Genomic DNA, 23,567 nt, shown 5'->3' with positions numbered 1-23,567 from the left:
CCGTCAGTCGTCAGTCGCCGCCTCGGTCATCTTCTGGTCTTCGCTGCATCTAAAGGTATGTCTTAACTCTTAAATATATTAATTTGTTCTTCTAATTGAAAATTTGAAATCCCCAATTTGCAATTTTAATTGTTAACCCAATAACCCTTTCTTTCTCCCCATACTTTACTTATTTTCTGAGACTATATATTCTGAAAAGGGTATCGGAATTTGTGTCAAATATTGAAGGGGATTTGTTTTGGTCTTTAAATGGGGTTGGTGCTCCTGATTTGATCTTTATTTATGTGCCTGAAGGGTGCCGAGTTGATGCCCCTTTAAATTTGAGGTCTTTCTCACTGAAAGGGAGTGATGCCGAGTCGAATATGTTGCCGGTTTCGAACCCGAGAGTATTGGTGTTGATAGAAGGGAGGAGAGGTGGGTATAGTTGAGGTGTTTTTAGGTGGAGATGGTAACAAGTGTTATTGGACTAATTATGTTCTTGAGGTGATCATCGGTGAAGGAGTAACATTTAGCCATTTTTATGTACAAACACAATCTTTGGGAGCTGCCCATATTAAATGGACTTCCATTAGGCAAGTATATTTGGTTCTGCTTTTATTATGTTTTTGTTGATTAAGTGTCATTATGTGCAACACTTTAGATTTTGTGATATCCTTTGCTTATAATCCTGTTAGTGCATTATCATGTGATTGCTTATACTTCTATTCTTGTTGGTGCTTTGGTATATCAGGATTAAATACATTATAATGCAACTGTCTTCGCTTTTATATTATATCCATAATTTGTCCCCCCAATTTGAAAATCCTGGCTCCGCCAGTGTCAAATACATGGTGCCTCTAAAAAAGAGGTCGGCTTAAAAATAGCTAAAGATAGAGCAAAGAGCCATATACGTCTTAAGATATATCAATAGTTAAGCCATACACAGCCTCCGCCATCTGAAAATAAGGTGAATGCACATGCACAGGATTCAGAGGCTTAGAAACCCAATCCACTAAATTTATATTCTTTTATATTACCAATCTGACTATCCACTAATTTTTTTTTCTTTTATTTTTTCCAATCTAATTATTGAGCAACTTCAATTTATGACGTCTAAAATAAAAATATTCTTCTAAGTTCCAAACTCTTTTTCTCATCCACCAGCTTATATAGTATATTCATGCATCTCATCCACACATATAAATAGGTAGCAGAACTAGAGAAGGCTTTCCCCATCACCCCAACCCCAAAATCGATCCTTCTCTTGCAAAAAAATGGAGAATAAAACAACAAATGAAGATGTGTTTGACATGGATGCTCTGGAGATGAATCTTCCACAAAAGTAAGTAAAATCAAATATGGGCAGAGGTGATACAGGGATAGGTTAGGTTCAGAATGATTGGGGACGGGTAATATTTTATCATCGAGATGATTATGTTTAATTTAATCGATTATAATCGTATGAATTTTCGAGTTGGGTTCATGAAAAAGATAGGTCGTTTAAATCCATGTATTGTTTTGTCGGACATATTCATGTCTTTAATTAATGTATAGCTTCCTTTGTTTCAAAATAAATTTAATATTCAATTTTTGTTAAATTATTTAGTTATATCTAAATTTAGTTATATGTAAATAAATTATGAAACGCTAATACTTTGAAATTTACGAAGACTAACCTTAGAAGTTAAAATAATAAATAAATAAATAAATAAAAAATGTTGCTTTTATACTTAAAATAGAAGTATACAACTGAAGGATTCAAGCTCTTAATCTTAGAATTGTTTCTTGATTTGGTTAATAGGAGAGGGTTATCCCGATACTACTCGGAAAAATCAAGATCATTTGCATGTTTGGCGGATGTCCATACATTGGACGATTTGAAGAAACAAGATCATAGGAAGCCAAAGAAGCAGAAGAAGTACAAATATCAAGCAACACACAGCCTCCTATGCCTTGCATAGGCGTTTAAAAGCCCCTCCAAATGAAAATACGGCTTAGAATGTCACAAAAGATGTGACATTCTTTTCCTTCTTTTTTTGGTTAGATAATCAATATATGTTGGTCTTTGGTCAAAAACTTTTGTAAATACTAAAATAGGGATTAGAAAAATCAAAAAAGGCAGTTTTTCCATTTATAATAAATAATGAGATAAGCTAAGCAATGAATTTGAGATATTCTACTCTTGATTATGAAACACCCCTGAATGGCTGTACCCCCTCACTCTAATCTATCTCCGCAACTTCAAATTAACTGGCATTACGATAGTCACATACCTCCACACAATAGCATCCACCACAGAGGCACGATATAAGACCGGGGGCAAAAGAGGAAGAAATAAAAGCAAATCCAAGCATTGCAACAAGAATTAACCTGACTCCATGGACAGGTCTGATCTTGGAAGTGATGATATCTGATTCCGTGCACTAGAGATTGACGCAGCAACCGGTAGCTGAACTCCTACAAATGCACGGCGTCTAAGTTCCAGAAGGAAAGCAAAGAAAGCCATTTCATAAGCCATTCTTAGAAGCAAAGTGCAGAACGCTATCTGTATAGAACCTGAGTTTCTTGCATCACGTTTAAAACAAAAAAAAATGTAATTGCATAAACAGGTCAGTCTATACATCAACCATGTTGAATGAGGTTAGGAGACAGCCAACAAGAAACAGGAAATCCTGAGAAGAGTATATTGATATCCAAAATAGCTTGATAATCAACATAATAGCAAAAATTCAAGCGTCAGCTCATACAAGATTCCAATAGGTTCAGACAGTAGCAATGTGCATCAGTCAATAATTTACATAGAGACAAACCGCTAAATCCATTCTACACTACTAACCTTCAAAGACAATGACACAAAAGTAGACGGTTAAGAGTCAAAAGCTTGCAAGGCTAGACCTAACTCATGGTCAAATGCTAGGCGAATCTAATAGATCTCTAATGCAGTAAATTAGGATAAAATAGTTTTGGACAAAATGTCCAAAGCAATTTATACGAGTCTTTTCTTCTTGGCCATTTCAGAATTCAAATGGTCAAGTATGATAAGATCATCACCATCATCTTCCAAAATTACCTCTTTATTTTTGCACTTTGTATCATTTCCACATGAAGGATGAGAAACAGAGGAATTTGAAAGCTCAGAAAAGTTTCTTTTCTTGGATACTGCATTGACTTCAGTTTCCCCAATTTCTGCAATCTCTAAAGGCGCCGCTTGATCAGTACCTGTACCTGATGTGCTCTCACCATTCTGAGCAGAAGTTTTATTTTCTGTATCAGTTGGGACTTGCAACCAGCCAATGAGAACCATACCATCAGGCTCTTTTTCCTCATCAAAATCCTCCCTGCACAAAATGTAAAAAAAATGAATGGCATTACAGGCAATTTAGGAATACTTGGCTCCAGAAATATCACGCGGAAATATCCATCTTATTTCTTATTTTTATACAGTGAGACAATTCTAATGAAAATAGCTCAATTCAAAATGACATTTAAAACCGGAAAGGAACTCCGAGAAATCAAACATGATCCTCAGTTAACAACGAGAAATAGATGTATCAGTGACATAATAAGGAAACCAGCTAGCTGAGGAGAAAGTAAGCATGATAATTGGTTTACTACAGCAGGAAACAGGGGAGGTGGAGGAAAAGACGTCATCCCAAACCCCACATTCACAAGTTCCAATTGTCTCTTTTCCATCACAAACATAAGTATCAGAATTTTAGCTAAGCACCATTATAAACATTACCGCCATACATATCAAGCCCTCAGGCCCCATACTCTCACCTAACAGAGCCATACTCCCACAGTCCCACTGGCCCTGAATACTGATAACATTAGGATAAGTCATATAGAAGTATGCAATTTATTAACACGTGTTTCATCACAAGGCTAGTACTTATCACTAACACAAACATCGTCTATACATATTATATAGCACACTTATCTAGGAACATAAATTATTTATAGCTATTATGTCACTGAGATATATATAAAACAATAGAATCGCAAGTTCAGATGTCACCAATACATGAGGAGAAAAGGCAAATTTTATAAGAATTCAGCAGCTCTATTTGGTAGACCAACAAACATTGAATTCATACGGCAAACCTGTGACTTAAAGCAGTACACCTGATTGAATTATTTTCAGGCATTGACAGGTATACCCTTTTTTAAATCATAACCTATTGCAAATACCCCGCCCACTCTATCCCTCCCATATGGTTGTTATCTGTAAAGGACTTGAACCAAAAGTGCACCAGAACAACCATCTTTAACCCCCCCCCCCCAAAAAAAAAAAAAAAAGAAAAAAAACACACACACACACACACACACATATCCCCCATGTTTCCAGAAATTGAGTTGTTTTCTCGGTTTGGGTTAGCCTTTAAGAGTAAAACAAGCCAATCAAAAGCCCGTGCATATCCTTCATTTCAATTCATCAATCTTTCATTGCCATATTTCTGTTCTTAATCATCATCATTAAATTTGTCCACACTATCTCAACCATAAAAGCTTTCCAAGTGCAATTACATATAATTGTAAATGTTGGACATAATAAATATAACCAAATGAAAACCTTTGCTTTATGTTGATTTCACAGGACAATTGCTGGTGAAAATCCTCAACTGTGACGAGTGTACCACCAATGACTGGAGATGGTAGCTTGCAAAGCACCTGGAGGCAGCAAAAGTATGAGAGTCTCAAACAACACAATATACATGTTGATAAAGCTCAAACAAATAAGAGGAGCAACCACCTTCTCAAGATTTGCTTCATAATTCCGTATCTCGTCTTCATCAAGATCGTCACCAACTTCATATAACAAGGAAGTACCTTGCATTACTATAGGCAGGTTCATGCCCAACTTTGCTCGGACAATTTTCTCAATAAAATCCCGAAACTTTGTGCGTGAAGCATTAACCTCAAGTGTCAATGGGGTCTACAGAATAGCAATATGACAAAGAGGGAAAAGTCATTAAAGGAACTCCAACAGCAGATCAAGTGAAGTAGACAAAGACCAAAACCATTACCGTAGAACAGACAAAGCATGATTTGTTAGGCTCAAATGGCTCGACAGGCATAAGAAGCATCTTTCTTTTTGGATGCTCATTACAGAAAGTCATCCTGGGTTTAAATTTCAGGAAAACAAATAAATAAATAATAAAAACCAAGATCACAACTAGATACAGAGTCCATCACTTATGTAAGCTATATGCAATTTAAATAAATCACGGCAAATTAAACAAAATTAAACTAAATGTGGCAACTACAATTAAGAGGCATCCAGCTCAAAGCTCAAGCACTTCATAGATCTTCAGTTTAAAAAGATAAAAAAAAATTGAGGGATTTTGTTTAAAAACCACAATAATCTAATAAATTATAGCAGAGATAGGCACACAATGAAAGTGAAGATAAAAGCAATGAAAGTGAAGAGGGGATGGAGAGAGACAAGGAGAAATTAATAAAGCTTAACTGAAATAAAACATGAAATTTGTTGTGGAATTTCACATATCACATAATAGAAAAGTGTTATCCAAATTCTGATTTTCAACCTTCTAATATGAAATTAAAAGACAATAGATACCAAAGGATTCAGGACCGACCTCACATTTTCCAAGTCCTTGTTAAGCAGCTTAATGGCCTCAATAACAATCAACCCAGCAACTACAGCATTTGTTGTAGCCACTGCATGTACAATATTGCCAGCAATGCCTTTTGCTTCAAAGAGGCTATGCATAGGAATACCAAAAGAGGCAGCCCGTATATTTGCAGCAGCAGTGACAAACTCAACAGCTAACTGATCATCTTTATCAAAAGCCAAGCTCCCAATTTCCTGTTTAGAGCAATATCAGTAAATTAATACCCCAAAGCCAATCAGAATCATAGGCTGATCAAAATGACAGCTAGGGAGGGAGCAAAACCTTCTCTCTTTTCGAGAAAAATAGCTTTAAAGCTTCCAAAAAAACATTAGAGTTCTCTGCCAGGTTCCACACGTCTTGCGGATTCTTCAGCCCAAGTGTTGCCATTGCTGAGACTGAAGCTAGATCACCACTGGAACAACTTTGATCCAAGTTTCCATTTTGCTGGTTATCAGATAGAACATCTCTAGAATATATTGGCTTAGGCCTGGTGCGATTTTTCCAAGTCTCATCATTAGACAAAGCTAATTCAATGTTGTAGCCAAAAACATGATCATATATTCTCCTTCCATAGCAATCAGTATCTTCATCATTTTTGCGCTCAAATATGTCATCGACATGTTCTGAGGAGCTTGCACCATCACTTGAACGTACATTGAGATCATTATCCTGATTCTTATCACCAAACAACTTGGCGAAGAGCAAATCCTTGGCCCAAACAATACAGTGAACAAACTGCAAGCCAAAGTACAGAATGATATCACCAATACAAAGTCGAATGAGGTGAAGGCAATACAAAAGCACCAAATGGTTGTTAAGAAGCATATAACTACCTTTGATGGTGTATTAGTAATAGTACAAACAGGATATGATTTCGGAGCGGGCTTAGGATAGCATTCATAGCATTCAGTTATGTCCTTCACATGCACAGCTACCTGATTTTCCGGCCACAAAAAAAACAAAAAAAAAATTAAAGAAACTATTCAAATAATGCATTTACATAAGCTGTTGCACTGACATAAAATTATATTTACAGAGGATAAGAGTAGAAGAAAATTGTAGTTTTGTGGAAAGGAATCAAGAATTCAAGATAACCAATCTAGCTCTAGGACATACTTCTTTGCATTAAGGGTAGCTCCTGTCTGCAGTCTAATTTAAAAACTATCATCATTATTCAAAACCTCAACCAGGCAGTGAGGGAAGCTACTATGCAGTACAAAATTCTGACGAAGGTCACGCTTTCCCTTTCCAAAACTTAAAAACTCAAAAACCAAACTCAAGGGGAAACTTCATTTTCTACAACCACCTTTTTTCCCCCATAAGAATATTATATGTCAAACATGATCTCTCCTTTCTAAAATCTCTTTAACTAAATCTAACCATCTTTCATACCCTTTTTTAGTTGATAATGACAAAACAGTCTTAGATTTCTAAGTATATTAAGTGACCTATTGTATAAGATTTATAGTTTCCATATTGTAATTTGTTAAAAGTTTCCAACTCTCTGCATGTCTTTGTTTAAATTGTTTCTACAATTCCTATTTCCATGCCAATAAGCTACTCATTTACCAAGGCAAGGCTGTTAGCGGTCAAGTCTCATGCCAAGTTAAGCCTGATTACCAAGATTGAGGTCAGTGATGTAGCCATTCTACAAAAGCAGGCTGTAAGCAACGTTAGAGAGGGAGGGGGGTAATAACAACAATAATTTATTAAAAAAAAAAAAAAAAACCCGTTAAAAGGGATGCCAACCTTATTTTCATGTTCTTATTACAATTTTATTAAGCAGAGAAAAAATTACCTGTCCCAGGAACCCAGTAGTCCCACTCTCTACCAGTGGGACACCAGCTGCCAAGCGGATGCGGTTTACATGTCGCCTAGCACCCAGATTATCAAGACCATTCAAAATGACATCAAACTGCTTAAAAAAGTCCACATTAAATTCAGAGCTCTTAATATTAGCATGGTGGGCAGTAATACTTATATGAGGCCTGAACTTCAATACAGCATCTCGAGCAACCTGGCAGAGTTTTAGTAAGATAGATTAATTACCCAGCCAGTCATCCATAAACCACTATGCTAAGCGGATACATACCTTTGCCTTTGATTGTCCCACATGCGACTGTCGAAACAAAAACTGCCTGTTCAAATTGCTAACTTCTATTGTGTCCATGTCAATCTGCAAATGGAAATGAGCATATAATGAAATCTCTAGCCACTGAATAAGTTTTAACATTAAAAGAACACAGATAAATAATATTTTTAGCTTACTTCCACCCTTGTTCTCCAACGGGGAATGGGGACAGAGATAACAAAACACAGCAGCAAAAAGAACATAAATTATAAGATATACAGCTATATATATATATATATAAAAAATAAAATAAATATAAATGTAAATAAAATAAAATAAAAAGAGGGAGTTGTAGCCAAAAACAAGCATAGTAAAAGCAGTTCATATCTCTATGATGAGTTATACCGTCACAAAACGCGGTTCAAGTTCAAGATGTGTTGCCTATACTAAGTTTAAAAATAGTAAATGCAAACCAAAGACAGGTACAACCATACAAGATAGATATAAACTAGAAATCTAGCAGATTCAATCGGCTGCTACACATGGTATAACAACACTGTAATTTACTGAAATAAACCTCAAACAATGTGCTGTTATGCCCATGACCCCTCACGTATGTCATATAGGAAACCATCACCAAAGTACTATCTTCAGTCCTATAACTCTCAAGTACACATGAAATTTGGGAGCTCCAAATTAGATGAAACCACGAATGTATTCTTAGAAATGACCTAATCTTAACATCAGAACACTTGGGTGCACATTCAAGCAACAACACAGCCAGCCAAGTAAATTTACAGCAAAGCACCTCATGATACTAAGCATCACGGTTGAAAATCAAGATTGACTTGAATTACTCTAATAGTCTAATGTCACAGGATTGACACTATTGTCTATGTTACTTCAGAAAGCAATACAGAAGCAAGTCTCCATCCCGAAAAGACGAAAAGGTCTCAAATTCAACTTACCTACTGAAAACTCAAACTTTAACAGCCAATTAGAAAGAAAATCACTTAAATAATACTTTGTTCGCCTATATTTATGACATGCAAATCAGAGAAACAGCATAATATGGCATTGTTACTCTCTCAACTATCACTTAATACGGTTGTTAAGCCTTAGAAGGCTTAGATTGGTTATTTTTTCCCCCCAAATTTGACCAATTAGCCAAGCAAAATGCGCCCATCCGAAAAGAAACAATTATATACCATTTTTGGCGCATAATTAACTTAATTTACCTACTACAACAATTGAAGTATTGAACTTCACACAGCCTAAAACCCTTAAAACTTCAACACTAAATTAAACCCTAGGTACCAGAAAATAACGATAATTTTAAAAAATTAAAAAATTGAAGAGAATGGTAAAGAAATCTCACAATATGTATGTCTTGGAAGCCAGAAAGAGCAAGGGTTTTGAGCAGTTCACAGCCAATACCACCAGCACCGACCATAAGAACTTTCGCACCCTAATTTTCCACCAAAAAATAAAAAATAATGATAATCAAATTCAATGATGTACTTCACAGCAAAATCAATCGAAACGGTAAACCCTTAAATTCCAGAAAAAGCAAAAAAATTAGGGCATGCCATGCAAAAAATGCAGAGAGAATTACCTTAATGGCGTCCAACTGTTGCTCAGATGCCATTGAAAGAGACAGAAAGATGAGAAATTGAAGTGAAAATGAAGAGAAATTAGGGATTTCAGAATTTCTGGGGATTTAGATTGAAAACGAAGATTGAGGGTTTAGTGAAAAATTTTGGGGGGAATCTAAAGAGGTTGATTCTGCGAGATTTTGCCCCAAAAAACACACTAAAGTTCTCTCTCTCTAAAGTTTTCTCTCTCTTGAGTAAACGAGGGAGTGGCGGGCGCCAAGAAGGCCAGAATTAAGAGTGTATTTTTTTCACCAAGTGAGTAGAGAAGTCAAAGCGACATAAAAAGGCTATTTATTGATCTAGATCTCGCAACTATTCATAGCAAAAAAAATTATGATTCGTTGATGGGATGGTTTGAAAATAAAATTAGGTTACCACGAATCTTTGATGATTGTATGAAAAAACATAAACATATTGATGTGTGATCTTGTTGAATACGGATCGGTATGTAATGTCAAAATATCAATATATATAGGAAAAATTATTAAGAACTACTCGCTTAACAGGTCAAATTGTGAACAACTACTCGCTAAATAATTTTATCAAAAACTACCAAATTTAAAAAGTTTGGGTAACACTATTTTTTTTCATTTTCCTACGAATGGAGCTCAATTGTTATTTTTCCTCTATAGAAACATCATTATAACCCGCCTATTCTTTGCAAATTAAAACTCAATCCAAAAAACCAAATCGTTTTTCCTTCTTTAACAATGCATAGTTGAAGGAACTAAAGGTGGTTTTTCAACGTTTGTAATGCTCATGCTTGCTTCATCTATCTCATTATATCCGTCACTCAAAGTTTGTCATCCTTGTCTCTGGTTTGTTGGTGTCACTCTTGTGGATTTGTTGATCTTGATATTAGTGTTGAAGTATTAGTGTTGAAATATCAAAATTTTAAATGAGTACATATATAAGTAAGAACATGTTGAATACGGAGTATATATAGGCAAGCACCTCAACGATATAATACAAATTCTCCTATGTGACGTGGCCACTTTATCTATTAGGTAATTAATTTAATAATAGGGATTACGATTATGAGCACATAGAATTACTTTCACTTATGTGAGGTTACATCAATAAGAAAATGGGATTACTTTTTAAAATAATTGGAATTATTCTTTCATTAGTTGAAACAAAAGAATAGGCAGTACTCGAATGAACACATGGGGTTACTTATTTCTTTTAATTACTTGATATTACTCATTTATTTGTATAATGAAGTTGGGTTACGTGTATGGACAAAATGGGTTACTCTTATATATAAGGTAACTTGTAGAAATAATTAAAAAAATTACTCTTATAAACCAATGTGGCCAAATTGTGTGGCTAGCCATACCGAATGTACCGGTCATTCTAAAATCTAAAAAAGTTGTCAAGAATAGCACGACCTTTGATCGGTAATCTAAAAACAGAAGATCTTTCGTTTATTCCAAAATAAAATGACCTTTGACAAGCATTTGTTCAACATAAAATCAAAATCGTTAACTTGCTTGTCAATCAATTAAACTGGACTCGTGTCACATTGTGATTGGTTAGAAATATTTTAAGGTGAAAAAACACTCCCATCATACCAACCCCTTTCCCCACGAACCATCGATCATCACCATACCCATTTCCACCCAAGCTTACTCTCCTATATCCCCATCCCGACCTAATCCCCAACTCCTTTCTCTGTCTCTTTGCCTCGTCGGTTGATGCGGGAGTTTTTTGATGATAGGAATACGAGGGGTTTTCGGGGGGATTAGGGTAGGGTTTCGAGGGGGATACGATAGAGGTTTCAGGTGTGGTGGAGCGTGGGGTGAGTTTTTGGGCTAATTGGGGGTTGTGTGTGAGAGAGGGGGGATGTGTATGTGAGAGGGGGGGTTTCAGGTTGATGATAACTGGAAGTGGGAGTCTGTGAAAGGGTGAGGCTGATGAGAGGGTGTTTTATTTTCTATATTCACTAGATTAGTGCTCGTGCGATGTACGGTAGTAATGATCTTTTTTTCCATAAATGATTTGTGATATAATATAAAAATGAGACAACTCATGTAGAATTAACAAAAATGTAATGCATATCAAAATGAAAAATGATAAGGTAAAAATTAATTAAACTACAATTGAGAAAAAACAAATTATATTATTGTTGATTAGTTGTGTTGAAAATACTTTAAAATACTATACATAATATTATATTAATGATGCATGTTACTCCCAATGAAACTATACAGTATAGATGCCATATGGATTTTTATTAATGAATTAATTTAGTTAAAAAAAAAAAATTATACAATATACTTCCAAAAAATAAGCTAAGTAGAATAATTTTCTTAAAAAAAATTTAAAGCTGACATCATATAGAGTATTGGCGGGAATTTTTTAATGATAGCTTGACATATGTCCAAGATAATTGATGTAAGCATGACCTATTTTAGTAATATTTAATAGATTTTTTGAAGGAAAAAAAAGTTACAAGTTGGTAAATTATTACAGAAATATTTAACTGAAAACTAATTCAACTATTATTAGTTCATAAGATTTTAAATCAACGCCACGAGTAGAATTATTATTATTTTTCCATTGAACCCCACTATTGTACAACTATATATATATAATGATAATTTAAATGTTAATATTGTATCTTTTAGCTCCGTTATTTTATACTCTCCACCATATTTCAACCTTTTAAATTATAGCTTATTCTCCCTTGATTAAAAGGTCTCAAAATATTGTGTAACTATTTTAAGTAAATAAAACTCAAAATAAAAAGGAATACAATAATTATAAAAATCTATAAGATTAGGAATAATATTATTATAGTTTTAGTATACAAAAATATTCCAAAAATATAAGATTTTTGCTTAAAAAAAAGGGGGGAGATTTGGAGGGAAAAAACAGCACAAGAAAGTGACATGTATATTTTCTGGTGTATGTTTTAGTATTATGTTATTATTATTATTATTGATGATTGATTTTTTAAAGCGAAAAAAAACTAACGATCACATTGCACATGTGTAACACCTAATAAACAAAATATGAACCAGCGGTCACATTTTATTTTGAGAAGATGTATGTAAAGGTCATTTTTATTTTTGAAAGATCGGCCAAAAGTCGTATACTCTTGATGAATTTTTCAAAAAGTTATTCTTCTAACTATTTTATGTCAAAAAAATTAATAACCTCTTTTTCCCCGTAAAAAAGAGTAAGCATCCAACAAATTCTTATATGCCATGACCCCACCCAAAAATTCGTGAGTTGTCATTATTTTTATTTTTTTTGCTAGCATTTTATGACGTGATAATCTAACCAGAATCACATGTTTAAATGAATTCATTTCGTAAAAAATAACAAAGTAACCACAAAATAAGGCATGTTAACTATTATAATAAAATATATTTTTTTTCTTGGGTCTATCATAATCTAACATTCAAAGTATTTATTTAATGTTATAATACATGCTTTATAAATTTTTATTTTTCCATACTCAACCGAGTCATTTATAATTCCCACAAACCTAACGTACATTATCTTCACTTGAACTTAATGAACTTGATTGTTGCTGACCAACCCTATATTGAGTAATTTCACTATATTTTCATTGATTGAACTTGATCAATCATAAATATACCATAAACTTGTATATTTTTGTAAGGTGAAGAGATCACACTCTACAATTCCTGCTCCTTCTTTTACCATTTTTTTTTTTTTTGTTTTTATGATTACATTTGGTTTATTACGCAGGTTTGATGAAAAAAACCTTGGAAGTATGTAAAATGAGAATATTTATTTTGGGAATAGCTAAATATTTGGCAAATGCAAATAGTTGCTTTGAGAATATATAAATATTTTGATAAATGAAAATAGTTGCATTGAAAGTTGGTAATATATAAGATTGAGTTAGACCCTGTTTAGTTCACCTTATTTTTGCTTATCTGAACTTATCTGATCTGATCTGATCTGATCTTATCTAATCTGGTCTGATTTGATCCGATCTTATTGTCTGATCTGGTCTGATCTTGTTTGATCTTATTTGATCTGATACTATCTGGTCTGATTTGATCTGATCTTATTGTCTGATTTGACCAAACTTCGATCTTAAGTGTACGATAACTTGTAAGGAAAAAATATATCAGTGGGATTTTGTTAGATTCGTAATAATGTGTATTTTATTAATATGTAATTTTCATATTTTTTTTTCATTCATTACAAACTTAAAGATATTTAGCGATAAAAAATTGCACATTAAACGATGATCTAATCTGAACTTATTTTTTCTGATCTTATCTTATCTGAACTTATTCTTTCTAATCTTATCTGAACTTATTTTTTCTAAAATAAGTAAAAATAAGTTGAACTTAACAAAGCCTAAGTGTGAAAAGTAGGCGTAAATGTGTAAAATTAGTATTCTTTTTAAAAGAAGTTGAAAAATGTTACAATAGAAAGAATACGCTCAAAATAGAATATGTAACTTTAGAAAAGTGATGGAGAGAGTAACGATAACAAAAATGGTAAACCAATGTCCAAGGAATATATATCCAATAGAATGGTAGATATTACCTCCGTTTTTTATATACTTCCTCTGTTTTTTTTACTTGACCCGTTTTCCTTATCACGTTTGCCAATGTAAAAGTTTAACGATTAATAAATTTAATTCTCCATAAGTAAAAATTATATATTATGATAATATTTATTGATACGAATTCAAAAAGATCCCACATGAATATGATTTTTCTTATATATTATTCACAATAGACGGTCAAAAGAGGGGTGATGAGTAGTGTAAAAGTCAAAGCGGGTTAAGTAAAAAAGAATGGAAGAAGTAATATTTAAAGAGTATTATTTGTGAGATGTAAGATATTCTTTTGTTGCAAATACGGAGTACTCCGAAATGAGGTAGTAAAACAACTAATTGACCAATGGGATTCAACCACGTGTCAAGCACCCACGTCAGCATTCGCCTTAACAACATTTTCCACTATCCCTAGTCCCTATTTATCTCTCTCACTACCCTCGTTTTTTACTTCTTTTTGTTTTTTTTTTCTCTCCTCACTGCACACAACGCAGAGTCCCAAAGTCACCCCTCCAGCTCTTCACCTTCCACCACCCCTTCAAACCACCGCGTTTCGATCACCAAACACCACCCTACGACGTCGTTTCTACAATGTGAGTCGTCTATTCTCTCTTCTCCTCTTCTATGGCTTCTGATTTCCGATTCTAGGGTTTTCAATTTCTCAAAATTTCCCCTCTTTTAAGTGATCATCTGTAAAATCAACTAATTTTGCTAATGCTGTCATTTTTTTTGGCAATGTTTTTTTATTTTACATCATTAATTTGTGTATTGTTTCCCTAATTTTTTTTAGAGGATTAAAACATGAAGCGTGGAGCTGCTGAAGTCTGTACAGGTTATTTCATTCCCATTTTTCGCATTTTTTTTTCTTTTGTTAAATTTATAGTCCTCAATTTGTGTTGATTGTCCCATTTTTTATTGGTTTTATATTTTGTCTGGGTTTTCATGAAATAAATATCTGTTAACTTTATCTGGGTTTTCATGAAATATTTATCTGTTAAATTTATCTGGGTTTTCATGAAATATTTATAACGGAGGAAGTGGCCAAGTGGGTAATTCCTGAAAAATTGAAAATTCTTTTATTTTTTATGTTTTATTTTTAACATAACATTTTTCGGGGTTTTAGGGATTGACAAGGTTCCATAGATCACCAGTCAAAGCATTATAAATAGTTATTTTGTTGAAATTTCATGAGTGTGTTTCATGTTTTTGTGTTGTTTTATAGAAATAGAATATATACCAATATACATGAGTTTGATGAATATTAAGGCTATATACATAGGTTATTGTGCATACAATTTTCTCAAATGATTTTGCGGACGAAAAGAGGTTTTAGCACATAGTATAAGTTCTTGTATTGATACAGATTTATTAACTAAGGACATTTTTTGGAAGATTTGGTTGATTTATTGTGATGAATGTAAATACATATTTTCTCAAAAAGGTATAAATCTCCATTCTAATTAGACTCAAAAGGTGTTATTTATTCATAGAACCCCATATTATTATTTTTTAAACGTATAGTCGATTCGATGTAATGGATCATTTGAGCGTTTTTGAGATTTGTATGTGTATTTTCTAGTTCTGTGATTGATATGTTTATGTTTGTCTTTCATAATTTTCCAAACTTCCAGCTTGTATTGTTAGTGCTTCTATAAGTTCATGGATATTCCTTGGATGAAACAGATAACTATGCTGCAAGTAGTAAGAAACTGAAGTTTTCTCATGGAGGAGAAAAGCCCACACTCTTTGATTATTCTGATCCATTCACAATTCCAGAACTATTAGATAGCATCAGCTGGGGTAAATATGGAAGTGTTACGAAAGATGTTGAAGCATTGGTTGCGCGAAAGGATCAGATTTTTAATACTCTGTTTACAACAAATCCCGAACTCGAATTTTCATCACCGTATGCAAAATATGATGTAAATGGAGAAGTGGTTAAGGATATTGTTGATTTGGATAGTCTTGAGACAAAATGCATCACTCCAAGATCTGAACCCGTGTTGATAATTGAGTCAGATGATGAGGAAGATGTTGACCGAAAAAACTTCCTTCACTTTCAAGAGATTGCCTTACCCAGGCCTCCACCTACTAACATTGAACTCCATGCAGAGACCTTGCGGGTTAGATTTTTTATATCTCTCTTTGTCCAAGGCTCATATTAAATCAATATAATGTCTTCTCTTTATAATTTGCAATATATTTATTGTATTACCCTTTGTATCACTTATTGCTGATTGTTTGTTCTGCCAGGTCTTTTTTTTGGGATTTCTTCAGTTCTTCCCATGTCAAACCAACTTTTTCTTTCAACTCAAGTTTGCCATATTGTTTTATCACTTGTGTGCTGTTTTGTAAAATGCTCTTAAATTGTTCTCAGTCCTTCATATTGTCAATAGAGATTGTCTTGTCAAATGTTATAGTAACAGTCTTTTGAATTGCAACTGTGACTTTGGTGAAAAAAAATGTGTCATTAAACTGATAAGATTGCATTTTGTTTGCTGTGTGATTAATGAGGCTGTGTTTTGTGTGAATCAAACTGATAAAAGTAAAATGTAATGGAACAGACTGTTGTTCAATCTATTTATGTTCTGCACTGTCAAAGGAAACTCAGGAATCTAAGCTTTGGTGAAAGTTCTTAGCTGAGAATTAACCACTTATTATTGTCATTACATATCCTTGTCTGGCATGCTGAGTATCAATCCGCAGCAAAACAATCAAGACCCTAATTGTACTTTCTCAATATTGGCACGCTGAATGACTTGTGTCAAGACTCAAGAGGCTCAAGAGTTTTTCTAAGTCAATCAGGTTAATATTTTTGCCTGGCTGTGCTGCTGTACCTTTCTTCTAAATCAACCACCATTATTCAATGTTGTATTTTAATGGTTTAAATTTAAGAATAATATAAGCTTCTATAGACTTTTGATGTCAAAACCTGTCCTCCCCATTCTTAATGTGTCTTAAGTTTTTATTTTTTATTTTTTAGTTCTTACTTGTGACGGCTTAGTTTTGTTCACTGCTGGCTGATGCTGCTTGTTATGATTCAATCCTAGCCATTGTGTTTCCTGGTTATTGTTAAATTATCAAATCTGCTTCCCTTGTTTTGATGGGAACTATTGTTATAGCAGGTTGACAATTATGTGGATGTCAAACCTGTCAAAACAACTAAAGTAGAAGAGAAAAAAATCGACAAGGTAAAAGACAAAGGTGTATATGTGGGTATTGAAGACGAGTTAAATGACGATTTAAATGAAGCCGAAGATGAAGAGTTGTCAGACATGTGGAAGGAGATGAATTTTGCGTTAGAGTCTTCCAAGGTATACTGCTGGTTGTATATTGTGATTTTTTCTCGTTGCTCTAACAGATCTACTGCTTGCAATTTTCTGTGATTTTCTTTCCTTATCTTTTCTTTCTATTATCTGTGTTTCTTTACTTCTTATTTTTACTTTTTATTTTTTTGTAAAAATATTTTATGTTATGTTATTTCGTTTAGTTGTTGTTGAGGCATGCTGGGTAGTAATAGACTTTCTTCTTATTTGTATGTTAGTTGTTGTAGCTTAGGCATTGCGGTGATTTAAATTTGAGTCTGTCATTTTTGGATTACTGTGCGTCAGATGTTTGGAATCTGCTTTGATAGCATTAGTTTTTTATTTTTTTTTATCAATTCTTTAAAGAAGCAATGCTCAAATCCCATAAACTTTTAAAGTGTGAACTTTGCATAAGATGGGAACGGAAAATGTTTGGATGATATAAAGTATCTGTTGTATATACTTAATATTCTAAACTACTGTAGGAAAAGGTTGCAAACTTGTGTGAGATGCATTTGCTAGTATCTTGTGAATATGCAAATGGGTGTATGTATATATTTCTTTTTTTTATCTGTTAAATCTCATATTTTTTAACTTCTTGTGCTCTTACCATCTTGTGCCACCCTGATCAGATCCGTTGACTTGTAACTGTATGCTGTAAGCTTTTCACAAGTTAAAGAATATGGATGTTTAATTGTTATTAGAGAACTGATGCTCACTTTTCCTTTTCTTTATTGAAGATGATTGTACACATAAGTAAATATCTCTCTATGGAGAAATCTGGAATATACTGTTCGGAGCAGGCTGAATTAGAAAACAACACTGTTAATTACTTTGATTTATGCAATCCATGTTAAGCTTTTGCCTTAGTTTGCAAATAAAACTGTTTTTGATATTTCTGGTTTGTGTGAGTGGCTGGCTGATCTTTTGTCTTGTTTCAGCATGTTAGTATGCTCCTCGTTGCACTCATCATCATTTAGACCTTTCCTTCTGTTTGTGCTTTTTATTTACTTTTGTACAGCATATTGACTATTGCTGTTTAGTATATCAAACCTTTAGTTGTAATCCACTTTAATGAATTTCTGATCCCTATTTAGTCTTATCATCATGGAATATGGTGAAACTTTCTTTTCCTTATAAAGAACTATTTGATTTGTTATTTATGTCACTTTGTAGGATGTTCCAGCTGATCAATCAGGTGATGAGCAATCGGTGGAAGAAGATGAGGGCTGTGATCATTCATATGTCCTCAAAGATGATATTGGCTATGTGTGCCGAGTATGCGGAGTCATTCAGAGGGCTATCGAGACTATATTTGATTTCCAGTACATAAAGGTTTCAAATAGTTCTTTAATGTTTTTTTCATTTCTAATCACTTATATATCTATATGAAGCTAGATCTTTATTGTTTGATGTATGGATATGACTATGAGTCTGATTTTGTCCTTGATTTACTCAAGCTGTTACTTCACTGGACACTTTTGTGGTTATTTGATCAGATTTAGTTTGTTGGGCACTCAACAAGAACTTTGATTTTGATGATCTAGTCCATTAAACGTGTGTCTATAATTCAAATATTGCCTGCTTCTAGTTAAAACGAAAATTGAGTTAAAGGAAGAGTATTCTATCTGTAATTTGTTTATCTATAGTTTTTGGGATGTAGAGATTTAGTTATAGTAACATTAGTAAGCCAAAAATTCTTTTGGAGTTTCTCATTAGTCCCTTGGGGAAATATCTGAGAGATAATTTTGTAATTCCTTGGTCAGATAGGTTGGTGATTATGTATTGACTAGAAACACTTTCAATTCTTAAGTTTAAGTGTATTTAGCAGTATTCAATTGCATTTTATAATTGGTTAAATTGTAGAACAGAACATTATGTCATCCTACAGTTCTACAAATTCTTGTTTTGGCTGAAGATATGTGATTGTTAGAATCCTACACTCAGATCGTGACACATATAGTAATAATCATGGTATCTATCTTGACTATCTACACCTCTACAGTCTTAAAGTTTACTTGATCAATTTGCAGTCTACTTGAATTTTTCTGTGCGGATGTTACTTGGATGGATTAAGTATCTGTGGTTGTTAACTGTATATGACATTTTGACATAGGCATGGAGGCACTTATTTTGAAACTTTCAGTTTATGCTAATGCAAAGCCTGACACCTGGCTGGACACATACCTGTGTCAGACGAAATATATCTATGATAACTGATCAATTCCTTTTTTGATTTTATATTAAAACATTTTACAGCTCTGTGGTGTCTGTCAGTATCAATATAATCATATTGGCTTCTGTTGTCTGGATTGGTGTTCTGCTAAAAGTTCTTATGCCTTGTACTTATGAATTGATGCCATTTGCTTTTCATGACACTCATCTAAACTTTTCTTTACATCAGGCTGCTCGGGTGAGAAGTTACAGGTCTGATTCTCGTTCTAACAGAGAGAATGATGACACCGACTTCCATCTGGATGGGATTAAGCTGCCTGGACATGATTTGGCCGTGACTGAAATCTCTGCTCATCCTAGGCATAAAAAGCAAATGAAGCCTCACCAGTCAGAGGGATTTAACTTCTTATTGAGCAACTTAATGACTGAAAATCCTGGTGGTTGCATCTTGGCTCACGCTCCTGGCTCTGGAAAGACTTTTATGATCATCAGTTTCATGCAAAGTTTTCTAGCCCAATATCCAGATGCTAGGCCATTGGTGGTGCTTCCCAAGGGAATTCTCCCTACTTGGAAAAAGGAGTTTCAAAGATGGCAAGTGGAGGACATTCCTCTACTTGATTTCTACTCCATGAAAGCTGAAAATAGGTTTCAACAGAAGGAAGTTCTTAGACAGTGGGTAGAGCAGAGGAGCATACTTTTTCTGGGTTATAAGCAGTTCTCGACTATTGTTACTGGTGACAGCTCATGCAAGGCAACTGCTTATTGCCAAGAGGTACTGCTGAAGCGCCCTAGCATCCTTATCTTGGATGAAGGTCATACTCCTAGGAATGAGAACACTGACGTGCTGCATTCACTTGCTAAAGTTCAAACTCCTAGGAAGGTAGTGCTATCTGGCACACTCTATCAAAATCATGTCAAAGAGGTTTTCACCATCTTAAACCTTGTCCGTCCAAAATTTTTGAAGCTTGACGATTCCAGGAGCATAAAGAAACGTATCATGAGTAGAGTGCAATTTCATGGGTTTAAGAAGCAGTTGAAAGGAGGGAATGTTGAGAGCAATTTTTTTGATCTTGTTGAATACACCCTTCAGCAGGATGAAGACTGGAAAAGAAAGGAGGCTGTCATCAAAGATCTGAGGGAGATGACAAGCAAGGTATTGCACTACTACAGGGGTGACTTCTTGGATGATCTTCCTGGACTTGTAGACTTCACTGTTCTTCTCAGTCTGAGCCCTCAACAGAAAATTGAAGTTGATAAGCTGAATAAGAGGGAAAAAACAAAATTCAGGAAAACCTCATTGGGCTGTGCAGTCTACACTCACCCAAAGCTCAAACTTTTTTCAGACAATAATCCTGGTTCTGAAAAACGTTCATTGCAATATGATGCCAAGATTGACGAGCTGGTCGAAAGGATAGACATTAGAGAAGGAGTCAAGGCTAAATTTTTTTTGAATATGCTGGGTTTGTGTGAAAGTAATGGAGAAAAGCTACTGGTGTTTAGCCAGTATTTGCTGCCTTTAAATTTTCTGGAACGGTTAGCTGTCCATAGGAAGGGGTGGTCTGTTGGTAAAGAGATATTCATGATTTGTGGCGATACATCTACTGAGCTGCGAGAATCACATATGGAACAGTTCAATAACTCCCCTGATGCACGGGTCTTCTTCGGATCAATCAAAGCTTGTGGAGAAGGAATATCTCTTGTGGGTGCCTCCCGGATTATAGTCCTGGATGTCCATCTGAATCCGTCTGTGTCGCGCCAAGCAATAGGGCGTGCATTTCGCCCTGGTCAGGAGAAAAAAGTTTATGTTTACCGACTGATTGCTGCTGACTCCCCTGAAGAGGAAGACCATCTTACGTGTTTCAAGAAGGAACAAATTGCAAAAAGGTGGTTTGAGTGGAATGAATACCGTGGAACGCAAGATTTTAATATAGAGCCAGTTGATCTAAAGGACTGTGGTGATTTATTCTTGGAGAGTCGGTCGCTAGCTGAGGATGTTAAGGCTTTGCACCGAAGGTAAGTTCAACTTTCTGTTCTTGTATCTACTTTATTTACTACTATGTCACTTATGATTTACACGGTTACGCCATTTGTCCCTTTATATTTTAGGTATTCATAATATGAATGCCCTAAACTGTTTCTCACACTCCTTTTTTTGTAGTATAATAAAACATCTATTTCTAATGCAACATAAATTATGGGCACAAATATCATCTAGTGCTGTTATTTATTTATTTATTTGTTTAATTATTTATTTAATATCTTCCTTTAAATGCCACTTGTTTCTATATCAATCTTTTACATTTTAACCATTGCATTCTAGAGTGTGCCCCATTTATATGATAGATTTATAGCTTTAATATTTGTGCCACACCAAAAAAATTTAGGGGCGAAAGGAAGAACTTATGCAAATTTTACTTGTGTGTTGTAGGTAAATTATCAGTGGTTGTAGAAGGAGATGCCTGATGATGCTTAACCTTTGCTAAATGCACAGTTTTAGTTTTTAAGCAAAACAAGTCTGTACACAGGGAGAATGAGCTTTTGAAGTTGGAACTATGATTTTGGTGACAGTTGTATATATTAATGACCGTTGCTGCAAAGTTGGAACTATGATTAGGTGTTATAGTTACTGCAGTGCTGAAGTTTGTTGTAATGCAATCCAGCATTTTGGTGTATGCACTTTCTGAATGTTGATCTGTATATTTTTAGATGAACCTGTTTCTAAGCTTCACTTTGCAGCATTGATTTTCTTTCGAATTGCCATCCGTCATTTGCAGAGTCAAATTCAAGCATACACTAATGGATAATCAAGCTATAAACTACAAGAATCATACAATGATTACACTCTTGAATAATATTTTGAAGCATACAACATAACTGGTTTTTTTTTTTTTTTTTCTCTTTACGGTAAGGAGGACCTGACCGAACCTCAATCCTCACGGTTTTTTTTGGCCCGGTATTCGCAGGTCAGACACTTTGAGAGTGAGGGGGGAAGGGTAAGGGATTCCCACCCTCAAAGTGCCTCTAGTGGGGTTTGAGCCTCCAACCTCAAGGTTGGAAGGTACAATCTTTCCCACTAGACCAAACTTAACTTGGTGTACAACATAACTGTGTTTGGTTGGGATGAAAATAATTTCCAAAGATTCATTTATCTGTATTTAGTTTATTCAGTGTAAGGGTACTTTCTTTTGTTCAATGTGTTATATTACTTGTTTTTGGATTATACACACATAAATAGTTAATTTAGGCTAGGTATGTATATATATATATATATATATATATATATATATATATATATATATATATATATATATATATAGTTAGAAGTTTCTTAAAGTGAGAAGGGTTAAATGTGCATATATTTTTAACTAAAATATGTATAAATTTTATCCTAAATGTGCATAATTTATTTTTGACATGCTACTTTTTTTCAAGTTTCGGGGGGAAAACTAAAATTTATGCATCATGCACAAAAAATTTGCACATTGAATTTTGGTCATTTTTTTTTCTCATTTTATTCAAAAAATATGCATGTTTAGTGGAAAAATTATGCACATTAAATCCTTCCTATCCTTCTCATTTTAAGAAACTTCCCATTTGACCCTTAAGTGAGAATCCAAACTTATGTGAGAATAATTCTAGACCTTTGAATTTTTTAAATCTAAAGGTTGTGATTATTCCCAAAAAAATCAAAACCAAAAGAGTATTTTAAACCAACTCCCTTATTTCTCTCTCCTCACCTTCTCTTTCTCTCTCATCTCACCTATTGTTCAGTATACATCATCAACTTCACGCCATTAATTTCAAAGAAATTAAGCTCAAATTCTAATCAACCACGACGTCTTTGTACTGTGCTCAAATCACCATCGTCTTTGCGCCATAAAAAACAAGGAAATTAAGCTCGAATTCAGGTCAATAATTACGTCTTTGAGCTCCAATCGGCGACGATTATATTCGCCATCAACATCATTGTTATTAATTTTGCAACATCAATAACAAAGAAATCAAGCTCAAAATTCGGACCAATTATGTCATTTTCAAGCTCCATTCAACAACGGTTATGGTCGCGCGTTTCGGTGAAATTGAAAGATTTTGGCGATCGAAAATGAGTTTAATGAGTTTGTGTTATGTGATGATAGTATGGAGCAATTTCTGAGATTCTAATACAAGTTTGTTCATTTTCATTTATGCATTTTT

At 34.1% G+C, this 23,567-nt stretch overlaps 2 protein-coding genes and 1 long non-coding RNA gene across 4 annotated transcripts; 2 read left to right on the top strand and 1 right to left on the bottom strand.

Moving 5' to 3' along the window:
* Positions 1-182: 182 nt before the first annotated feature.
* On the top strand, positions 183-2,160 carry LOC110698428. Its single transcript, XR_002506746.1, has 2 exons — positions 183-1,321; positions 1,781-2,160. It is a non-coding gene; the product is annotated as an uncharacterized LOC110698428 (long non-coding RNA).
* Positions 2,161-2,639: 479 nt separating this feature from the next.
* Positions 2,640-9,610, bottom strand: LOC110698426 (SUMO-activating enzyme subunit 2-like). Its single transcript, XM_021875847.1, has 11 exons — positions 9,302-9,610; positions 9,065-9,154; positions 7,708-7,791; positions 7,414-7,632; positions 6,449-6,550; positions 5,898-6,350; positions 5,580-5,809; positions 5,007-5,100; positions 4,733-4,915; positions 4,553-4,650; positions 2,640-3,317 (listed from the first exon to the last, which is right to left on the bottom strand). Exons 1-11 carry the CDS (start codon positions 9,332-9,334, stop codon positions 2,966-2,968), a joined length of 1,938 nt encoding a protein of 645 aa, XP_021731539.1. The 5' UTR covers positions 9,335-9,610; the 3' UTR covers positions 2,640-2,965.
* A 4,539-nt stretch (positions 9,611-14,149) lies between these two features.
* On the top strand, positions 14,150-22,108 carry LOC110698424 (protein CHROMATIN REMODELING 35-like). 2 transcript variants are annotated; one of them, XM_021875844.1, is made up of 7 exons: positions 14,150-14,486; positions 14,684-14,725; positions 15,577-16,016; positions 17,019-17,207; positions 18,375-18,533; positions 19,603-21,386; positions 21,802-22,108. In XM_021875844.1, exons 2-7 carry the CDS (start codon positions 14,695-14,697, stop codon positions 21,803-21,805), a joined length of 2,607 nt encoding a protein of 868 aa, XP_021731536.1. In that variant the 5' UTR covers positions 14,150-14,486; positions 14,684-14,694; the 3' UTR covers positions 21,806-22,108. The 2 variants fall into 2 exon arrangements, with proteins under 2 accessions (XP_021731536.1, XP_021731535.1); XM_021875843.1 differs by having other exon boundaries at positions 17,016-17,207.
* The last annotated feature ends 1,459 nt before the right edge of the window (positions 22,109-23,567 follow it).

The sequence above is a fragment of the Chenopodium quinoa genome, unplaced genomic scaffold (assembly GCF_001683475.1).
Source record: "Chenopodium quinoa cultivar QQ74 unplaced genomic scaffold, ASM168347v1, whole genome shotgun sequence".
Classification (NCBI taxonomy): Eukaryota; Viridiplantae; Streptophyta; class Magnoliopsida; order Caryophyllales; family Amaranthaceae; genus Chenopodium; species Chenopodium quinoa.
This window is presented reverse-complemented; position numbering and strand designations above follow the sequence as displayed.